Source organism: Aureococcus anophagefferens (genome assembly GCF_000186865.1).
Source record: "Aureococcus anophagefferens unplaced genomic scaffold AURANscaffold_15, whole genome shotgun sequence".
NCBI lineage: Eukaryota > Pelagophyceae > Pelagomonadales > Pelagomonadaceae > Aureococcus > Aureococcus anophagefferens.
The window spans coordinates 321,602-331,142 of record NW_008705575.1 but is presented as its reverse complement, the minus strand read 5'-3'; the positions used below and the strand labels follow the sequence as shown (position 1 = coordinate 331,142).

The window sequence follows — 9,541 nt, the reverse complement described above, 5'->3', positions numbered from 1 at the left end:
TCGTCGTCGCGCGCGTCGGGCGACGCGCCGCGACTCAGGAACAACGTGCACATGGCCGGCCCGACTGCGCGGTGGAGCGCGGTGGCTCCCCGCCGGCCGCGATCTTCGACTCGCGCGCCCGCGTCGAGCAGGCGAACGGCCGCGTTCAAGTGGCCGTGCGAAGCGGCGGCGTGCAGCGGCGTCCAGCCGTTGGACGGCCAACCCAAGTGGACGTCGGCGCCGCGTTCGAGAAGGATCACGACGGCCAAGCACCAGCCGTGACGAGCGGCGAAATACAAGCGCGTCGCTCCATCTGGCGCATCCTCGATGCGCGCAACACTGTCCTCGACGTTATCAACGCCGACAGCGCTACCGGTTGTCACGCTCAAAAGCGCGTCGAGGTCGCCGCCCGACGCGCGATAACGTTCAGCTTCACGAGTCAGACTCCTAGCGTTCCAGAGCATCCATATGTCGACCATCGGGCGGGCTGCCCAAGGCCAAAGGTGCTCCAGCACGTCTCCACGGTGCCGAAGAAAAGCTATGGGCAGCCCGGGGGAGGCCTGAACCCATCACCGGCCTAGGCCATGGGCCGGAGCCCCGCGGCGAGCCCCGCGGCGAGCCCCGCCCCGGCCCCGCGCGCCCTCGCCCCCGCGCCGCCCGGCCCGGAGCGGCGCACGAAGGTCGCCGTCGCGTGCGGCGCCTTCGCGCTGCTCTGGCTGCGGTTCCACGCGGCGGCCATCGAGGCCGCGCTCAAGCACCTGGTCTGGTACTGCCTGTCCCACGGCCTGCTCCTGCTGCTCCTCGGCGCCGGCGCCGTCTGGCTCTGCTGGGACCGCGTCGAGGCGAAGCTGGGTCTGAAGATGGCCGCGGAGCTGAGCCGCGAGCTCGGCGGCGCGCGCGTGACCGTCGGCCGCCTCGAGTGGCGCTGGAATCGCTTGAGCGTCTTCGACCTCGAGGTGGGCAACGGCGAGGTGCCGGGCGTGGCCTGGAAGGCGCCCTACTTCATGCGCGCGGCGGAGATCTGCGTGGAAATCAACCGCTGGTTCGGGACGTCCCGACCAAACTTTGAAATTCTCTAGCTCGGTCGATTCGAAGTCGATTCGGCTGATTTTTGGACGGGTCGATTGCTCTCGTCGAGTCCTCGAAGCATAGCTGAAGAGTTTGCGTCGAAGCTTTCAAACACACTCATATTGAAGTCGGGTCGAAGATTCGAGTTCCGCGCAGGCGGAGATGACGATGACGACCGAGGACCTCCACGGCATGCTCTCCGTCTTCGGCCCCATCAAGCTGCGGGACGGCGCCTTCGCCATCGGCTACACGGAGCGGAGCGTGGCCACCATGCTCTTGCGCGAGTCGCGCGCCTTCGTCGAGGAGCAGCACGTCGACGGCAAGCCCGTGTCGAACACGGACATGTTCCGCCACACGTCGCGCGCGACGCTCGCCGCGGAGAAGGCCGCGGCGGCGCGGCGCCTCGCGCGCGAGGCCGCGTGGCGCGCGCGCTGGGCCGACGCCAAGCCCGCGGACGTCGAGCTCGAGCTCTGCGACGGCGACGCGGCGCTCGACGACGAGCCGGGCCACGCGACGCGCGTCCGCGGCGCGCGGCGCGCGCTCGCGTCCGCGCGGGCCCTCGGCGAGCCCGCGCGGCGCGCCAAGCTCCTCGGCGACTACGCGAAGAAGCTCCGCGACGACGTCGCGTCGACGGCGAAGCTCCTCTACCGCGCGCACCGCGACGGCGCGCCCGGCGACGCGTACCGCGTGGGCCGCATCACCGTCGAGGACCTGGCCCTCGACATGGACGGCCACGGCATGCGCCTCAAGGCGCCCTTCGTCGTCCGGGCCTTCGTGGGCAGCCGGCTCCACCTCGAGACGAAGCTCTGCACGTCGCTCCTCGGCGAGCTCCTCAACGACTCCATCTCCCAGGTCAAGGACCGCGCCGCGTCCATCCGCCTCCACGTGAAGAGCCAGGAGCGCGCCGTGCTCGACCGCGTCCAGGGCCAGCGCCGGTCGACCATGTCCCTCTGCGGCTGCGGCGGCGCCGGGGCCGTCGAGGACGCGGTCGCGGACGACGACGGGGACCGCGCCGCGACGCCGCCGCAGTGACGCACGGAGCCGCGCCGGGTCGCGCGCGGGTAACGATGACGTCATCGAGGTGACCTTCATCGACGGCCCGGAATCTTCTTTCCGCGGCAACTATCGAGATGGCAGCCCGGTCCGGGCTGAGATCATCGCGTTGAGGCGCGGTGGTCGCGTGCGATCCATGGCGCTCCTGCTGGCGCTGGCGCTGCTCGTCGCGGGCTGCGGCGCGGACCCGAGCCCGACGATGTGGCCGACGCCGTACTGGCCCCAATGGGACGACTACTGGGACTACTGGGACGCGGGATACGACCACGGCTGGGACTGCAGCGCCGCGTCGTACCCTTCCTACGTCAGCGACGGCTACTGCGACCCGAGCAACAACGTGGACCCGTGCTACGACGGCGGAGACTGCTGCGAGAGCACGTGCGTCAGCACCAGTAGCTACGACTGCGGCGTCAATGGCTACGACTGCCAGGATCCGTACGAATCGGACGCGACGACGCCGCTGCCGACGCACGTGTCCCACTCGACGCTGGTCGCGTACTACTCCTTCGACGACGGGACGGCCGCGGACGACTACGGGAGCCTCGACGGGACAATCACCGGCGCGACGGCGACGACGGGCCACGATGGGAGCGGCGCGCTCGCCTTCGACGGCGCCGACGACGCCGTCGAGCTCCCGCCGGCCGCGACGGCGGACGTCCTCGGGAGCGCCGCTCGCACCGTGTGCCTCTGGGCGCGCCTCGACGCCTTCGCCGGCTTCCTCCTCAGCTATGTCCGGTACCGCTAGCGGTACCGGACATACGGCAGTTTCAGTAACGGCGCGCTCACGCCCCGCTGTTATTCGCCGCTTCTGATTGGCTGTTTTTATTCGTCACCAAAGTATTCTCATTGAGTTGCGTATAAAATTGGGAACCGGGCTACCGGCCCTCTAATTTTTTGGGCGAGTAATGCCGCTAATACAGGCAAACCAACAGTAAGAATTTTTTTAATTTTTTTGGATCTACGTGGAATTCTTCGCATGAGAGTTTTTTTCTTCATATAGCTTGTATGTGAGAATATTTTTTTGGTCTCCGCGCGGCCGGGGCGATCCCGCCTGAGCCGGCCGTCGCCGGCGCGACCTTTTCGTCCACGGGCGCGGAAGTTGTCGTGACCTTCGACGCGGCGACGGACCTCGGCGGTGCCGTCGCGGGCGAAAAATTCGGCTGCGGCGCGGTCCTGTCGTTTGCCGGCGCGTCCGCCGCGCGGTGCTACTCCGGAAGATGTTCGTCCCGCAGTGAGCGCTCGGGCGACGCGGCCGCGGGCTCCGGCAGGTATGCGCCCCCCGGGTTGTTGTTGTTGTTGTCCGGGACGCGCGGCGAGCCGTCTTCTTATTATCCTCGTTCGAACTTGAACGGAGGGGGGCAGCCGGCCGGGGAGCTGCTGTGCGCACAGACACGCGTACGTGAGGCTTTAGGACGGCGCGGCGCCCGGGTCGGGCGGGTGGCCGAAGATGCGCTCGAACTCGGCCTTGGCCTCCGCCTCGCTGAGGCCCTTCGCGTTCGCGGCGTCGGCGTCCGCGCGCGCGGCCGCGGACTTGGCGGCCACGAGGCCGTAGGCGTCCTCGATGACCTCGTCGCCGTCGTGCCAGTAGCTCATGCCGTAGTCGAAGGTGAGCTCGTCGCCCGCGTCGATGGGCCGCGACCTACGCCGCGCGTCGGTGGCGGCGGTCCGCCGTCGTCCCCGGTCGGACGCGCTCGGACGTCGCCGCGGCCGCGGGACGCCGGCCGCGACGCGTAGATGGCGACGCGCGGCCCCGGGACGTACTCCGTCCGCGTCCTCAGGTTGTAGCAGCCGCGGCTGTGGTTGAGCCAGCGGCTGAAGTGCGCGCTGTTCGTCGCGTCGACGCAGAGGCCCGCGTCGTCGACGCGGTAGAGGAAGCGGTTGTCGCCGCCGGGGTAGCGCCGGTCGGCCTCGGCCTCGTCGATGAGCTCGCCCTCGTACCTGCGGCCGGCGCCACGCGTCGCCGACGCGGCGTCGGGGCCGAAGCGGCGCGGCCGTTTCGCTCTCCGACGAAGCAGCCCGCGGGGAGCGGCGACCGCGCGAAGACGCCGTCGCCCTTGCGGCCCGCGGTGCGCACCTCGAGGAGCGCCCGCGCGTCGAGGGCGCCCAGCGCCAGGCCCGCCACGGGGTCCAGCACCTTCTGCGAGCACCAGCCGGCGCAGGGCTCGACGACCCGCAGGCGCACCGTGCCGCCGACGGTCCGCGCCTCCGCCGTCGCCACGAGCCGGTTCGCGTCGAGCTCGCAGACCAGGGCGCTCGACGTCTCGGCGCCGCTGCGCACGATGGCGCCCTTGCGCACGCGCCAGAACGCCGGCGCGCCGTCGGCGGCGGCGGCCTGGGCAGCCATTGCCACCCACTGGAACACGGCACCTGACCCTCAATCGAAAGTTCAAGCTTCGCGCGCCGCTCGTCCTGGCTCGTCCTTAGAAGCGCAGGTCGCTGGCGTAGGCCGGCACGCCGGCGGCGAAGCCGGAGCCGGCCCAGTCCGCGTAGGACGCGCGGGCCGCGTAGGACGGCGCCCGGCCGACGTCGTAGCCGCAGGCGCCGCGCGCGTACGTCGGGGGCGCGCGGTGGCCGTAGGCCGGCGCGCGGCACCGCGGCGTGAAGTCGTAGGTCGGGAGGGGGTCGCCGTCGACGAAAAAGTCCGCGGCGTGCGGCTTGGCGAGGTAGTAGCCGTCCGTCATGGACCCGTAGGCGAGCGGCGCCGGGCCGCGGCCGAGGGCGCGGCCGACGGCGCGGTCGCGCCGCGGGGAGGGCTCGCGGTCCCGCGGGACGTAGCCCTCGCCGACGACGCGGTACCGCGCCGGCGAACTGCGGCGCGGCCCCTCGCCGCAGCCGCCCCACGCGCGCACGCGTCCCGGCACCTCGACGTGGCGCTCCGCGTCGTGTTCGTAGCGGACGCGCCGGTGGCGGTGGACGACCTCGCGCGTCACGTAGACGGGGTGCTCGTGGTCCACGACCGTGACGTGGCGCTCGTGGCGCGGCGCGTGCGTCGCCGCCATACGGTCCGTCGTCGCGCGGGTCCGCGCGTGCTCGCCGCAGACGTCGCCGCAGCGGCGCCCGCGGACCGCCGCGGGCCCGCGGCGCACGACGCCGCGCCGGGGGCGGGCGTGGTGGACGTGGTCCTCGACGACGACGTCGCCGGACTGGCGCGGCAGGCCGTAGCCCCGGTGGAGCAGCGCGTCGTCGTCGTCGTCCGTCGCCGTCCCGTAGGCGTCGTCGTCGCCGTCGGCGAACGCCGCCGCCGGCCGTCCGTGTAGGGCCAGCGCCGCGTGTGGTAGGCGTCGTCGAGGCGCCGCTCCCGCTCGCGGAGGGCGACGTCGTCGTCGAGGACCCAGGGCATCGTGGATAACGGAGCCAGCCCCGCAACGGACGACGGACCGGACCGTAAGATCGCGCGACTTGGATACATTCTTTGCGTGAACGCGAGTTGCCGCGAGCTCAAACGGTGGGCTGCCCAGCGGCGCCGCCGCGGGGCCCGCTCGTCGCCGCCGGCCGCGCGGCCGGTTCCGCCGCTTCCGCGCGCCGTTTCGCCGGCCCCGCCGGCCCCGGCGGGACGCCATGGCGCACCAGGTCGTCTCCGACTACACGAAGGTCAGCGAGAATGCGAACGTCAAGGTCTTCGTGCGCGCGCGGCCGCCGGAGGCGTCCGACGAGCCCGCCGACGAGCTCTTTGAGCGCGGCGAGGTCGAGAAGGGCCGCGTGAAGAAGCTGACCATGAAGCAGTGGAAGCGGACCGGCGCCGAGGGCGACCAGCACGAGCAGTGGGGCGGCGTCGGGGGCAACGCGTTCCAGTTCGACGGCGTCTTCTGGTGCGAGGCCGTCCAGGAGGAGGTCTTCAAGACGGTCTGCAAGGAGCAGGTGGACCACATCCTCAGGGGCTACAACGCCTGCTGCTTCGCCTACGGCCAGACGGGCTCCGGCAAGACGCACTCGATGTTCTTTCCCAAGGGCGGCGTCGACCGGTCCGACGCGGACCGCCAGGGCCTCATCCCGCGGGCCGTCGACTACCTCTTCTCCCGCCTCTCGCAGCCGGGCGTCGAGGCCGAGGTCAACGTGTCCTTCCTGGAGGTCTACTGCGACACGCTCCGCGACCTCGGCAAGGCGTCGCTGCCCGGCGCGCGCCGCGGCGTCATCCACGGGCCGTCGACGGAGAAGACGTCCGACATCTACCAGGGCGCGGCGAAGCAGCGCGGCGAGACCTTTGGGCTGGGCGTGCGCCAGCAGTCGGGGGGGCTGGGGCTCGCGAACTCGAAGTCGTCGCTGTCGATCAACACGGCGCCCCCGGTCCTCCAGAAGGCGGGCGGCGACGCGAGCGACCAGGGCCACTGGTACGAGCTCAAGGAGGAGATCCGCGAGGACAAGGACGGCGTCGTCTTCGTCAAGGGTCTAGCGAAGCTCGCAGTGAAGTCGAGCGCGGACGTGCTCAACATCATCGACCGCGGCCTCCGGCTCCGGGCGACGGAGTCGACTTCGATGAACGACACGTCCTCGCGGTCCCACACGGTGTTTACGATCGAGGTGTCCATCGCCAAGGGCGGCCGCGGCGGCGCGAGCGGCGTCATGGGCAAGCTGCACCTCGTGGATTTGGCCGGCTCCGAGCGCCTGAAGAAGTCCGAGTCCAGTGGCATCCGCATGGAGGAGGCGCTCCACATCAACAAGTCGCTGACGGCGCTGGGCAAGGTCATCGTGTCGCTGGACCCGACGGCGTCCAACGGCCACGTGCCCTACCGCGACTCGAAGCTCACGCGGCTCCTGCAGAACGCGCTGGGCGGGGATTCGTACACGTCCGTGCTCGCGACGATCCGGCCGACGCGGTCCCACGCGGAGGAGTGCCTGTCCACGCTCCAGTTCGCGAACCGGTGCCGCAAGGTCGCGAACAACCCGCGCGTGCACCGCGTCGGCGAGACGGAGGGCCAGGCGAACAAGGCCAAGGACGAGCAGATCCGCGCGCTCCGGGCCGAGATCGAGCGGCTGAAGGAGTTCACGCGGAAGCTCAAGAAGACGCTCGCGGAAGCTACCGGCCGCGACGTCGCCGAGTTCGGGTCCAGCGATCTCGGCGGGTCCAAGGTCGAGAGCTTGTTGTTGGGCGCGGCGCTCGGCGGCGGCGGCGGGCGGGAGAACCCGGCGCAGACGCAGGCCGCGGTCACGGGCGCGGTCATGGCGGCGCTCCGCGCCGCGGGCGTCGCCGGCGCCACCGTCGACGAGAACACGGGCGGCGTGCGCCTCGGCGACGGGCGTCTTTTGGAGGGGACGCTGCCCGCGGCCTTCGTGGCCTTCCGGAAGGAGGGCGAGCAGCGGCGGCGGTCGTCCGTGGCCGCGGGGAAGATGCGCCGCGGGTCTACCGTCGTCACGGGCATCGCGAGCCGCGTGGCCAAGGTCTTTGGGTACGGCTCGCCCCAGGACGTGCCCCAGGCGCTGATCAACGTCCTCGCGGAGCGCGAGGACGAGTTCGACGCGCTCAAGCGCAAGTTCGACGCGAAGAAGGACGAGATCGACGCGCTCCACAAGGAGATCGAGCTCAACGAGCGCAAGGTCATGACGGCGACGCTCGGCTCCCAGCACAAGGAGCGCGAGTCGTCGAAGCGCGCGGACGCGACGATCGCTTTAAAGGACGAGCTGCTCAAGGCGCAGGCGGCGGAGCACGCGACGCAGGTCGCCGCGCTCGTCAAGGAGAACGAGGACATCGTCAGCCGCCTGGCCAAGGAGCGGAGCGCGAACCCGCTCGGGGGCCTGCCCGGCGCCACCGTCGGCCCGCGCGCGAAGATGAAGCTGTTGACGGTCAAGGAGATGGGCCGCAAGGTCTCCGCGGCCGCGGCGCGCGCGCAGCGCGCCGAGGGCCGCGCGGCGGGCTCCGAGGGCACGATAGCGCGCCTCAAGGAGCAGTACGAGTACTGGAACGGCGTCGAAAGAAACAGACTTCAAACCTCTCGAGCTCGGTCAAATCGAAGTCGATTCGGCTAATTTTTGGACGAATCGATTCCTCTCATCGAGTTCTCGAGGCACAGCCGAAGAGCTTGCGTCGAAACTGTCGCATACGCTCACATTGAAGTCGGGTTGAAGATTTGATTTCCACGCAGGTACTGGCTCTCCAAGAAGGACCGGGACGCGGCCAAGTTCATCGCGCAGCTGAACGTCTACCGCGCGAAGAAGCGGACGCAGCTCGAGACCGCGGACCTCGAGCTCGTGGCGCTCTGGGACGCCGTGGACCGCCACGCGCGCGTGCTCCGGCGCGTCAAGGCGGGCAAGTACCCGCTCCACCAGCTCGGCAGCAACGTCGCCGCGCCGGCGATCCCGCCGGGCGACCTGCCGCCGTCGACGGAGGGCCTGGCGCTGGACCGGCTCCCGGCGACGCTGCGCGCCGTGAAGAAGCGGGACCGGGCCCAGCGCGGCCTCGACGAGCCCCGCGAGGGCGACGCGGACGCGGAGCGCGACTTCTACTACGGCGTCGCGCGCGCGTCGCCGCGCGCCAAGTCCGTCCGGAACGCGCAGCAGCGGTCGTCGGACTCGCTCCTGAGCAACCGCACGCCCGAGCCGCCGCGGACGACGACGGGCTTCTCCGCGACGCTGCGGGGCGCGGACCTCGGCGCCGGCGACGACGCGCCGCCGCGGCCCGCGACGGCCTTCGACTACGCGGGCGGCGCGGGCGGCGACGCCGACGAGCTCCGCGGCGAGCTCGCGGCGGCGCGGGCCGCGCTCCGCGACCTCGAGGCGTCCGTCGACGCGCGCGTCAAGGCGCGCGTCACGTCCGAGCTCTCCGCGCACGCGACGGTCCAGTACCTCCGGGACTTGGAGGAGGCGAAGCGCGACGCGGACAAGCGCGCGTCGGACCACGCGCGCCAGTACGCCCAGCTCCGCGTCGCCTTCGAGGCCCAGCGCCGCGCCGGCGACACGCGGGGCGCGCTCTCCGCGACCGCGTCCCGCCAGCTCTCCGCGGCCACGGGCTCCCGGCCCGGCAGCGCCAGCGGCCTCGACCGGTCCGGGCCCGCGCGGCCCGCGTCCGCGCGCGCCGCCCACCGCCCCCGCATGTGAGGCCGGCTAAGCGGCGGTAGGCGCGCGAGTACGCGGCGACGGCGTCGCGCGGGAGCGCGCTTCGCGCGGAGACGTGTTACGCGCGCCCGCGCGGCCTTATGGCCTGAGCAGCCCGTCGCGCGCCTCGGCCTCGCGCACGCGGTCCAGCGTGACCTGGTAGTCCGCCTCCATGAGCTCCAGGGCCGACGTCATGCGCTGCGTGTTGCCTGGGCAGGACAAGAGTGATTCAACGTGAGCGTTCCGCGCGCGCGCGTTCCGGAAAAAGCGTCCACGCTTCGAGACCGTTCCAAGAAATGATCGCTCGTCCAAAAGTCAGCCGAAACGAGTGGAAAACGGCCGAGAGAGGAGCCTTTGAAGTTGGGAATTTCGCTCTCTTGTCATGCGCTGCGTGTTGCGCATGCCGCAAACAATA

The 9,541-nt window shown here is 71.1% G+C and overlaps 3 protein-coding genes across 3 annotated transcripts; 2 read left to right on the top strand and 1 right to left on the bottom strand.

Annotated features, from left to right (window-relative positions):
• Positions 1-563: 563 nt before the first annotated feature.
• Positions 564-2,845, top strand: AURANDRAFT_65513 (hypothetical protein; the record flags this gene model as incomplete). The annotated part of the gene is made up of 3 exons (XM_009040552.1): positions 564-1,004; positions 1,204-2,034; positions 2,129-2,845. The coding sequence occupies 3 exons, from the start codon at positions 564-566 to the stop codon at positions 2,843-2,845; spliced, it is 1,989 nt and encodes a 662-aa protein (XP_009038800.1).
• Positions 2,846-3,507: 662 nt separating this feature from the next.
• Positions 3,508-5,099, bottom strand: AURANDRAFT_65512 (hypothetical protein; the record flags this gene model as incomplete). Its single annotated transcript, XM_009040438.1, has 4 exons — positions 3,508-3,739; positions 3,862-4,038; positions 4,134-4,432; positions 4,554-5,099. The coding sequence occupies 4 exons, from the start codon at positions 5,097-5,099 to the stop codon at positions 3,508-3,510; spliced, it is 1,254 nt and encodes a 417-aa protein (XP_009038686.1).
• Positions 5,100-5,814: 715 nt separating this feature from the next.
• Positions 5,815-6,993, top strand: AURANDRAFT_28941 (hypothetical protein; the record flags this gene model as incomplete). Its single annotated transcript, XM_009040553.1, has 2 exons — positions 5,815-6,228; positions 6,448-6,993. Coding segments are annotated over 2 exons (960 nt in total), but the record flags the coding sequence as incomplete, so codon positions are not given.
• Positions 6,994-9,541: the final 2,548 nt, after the last annotated feature.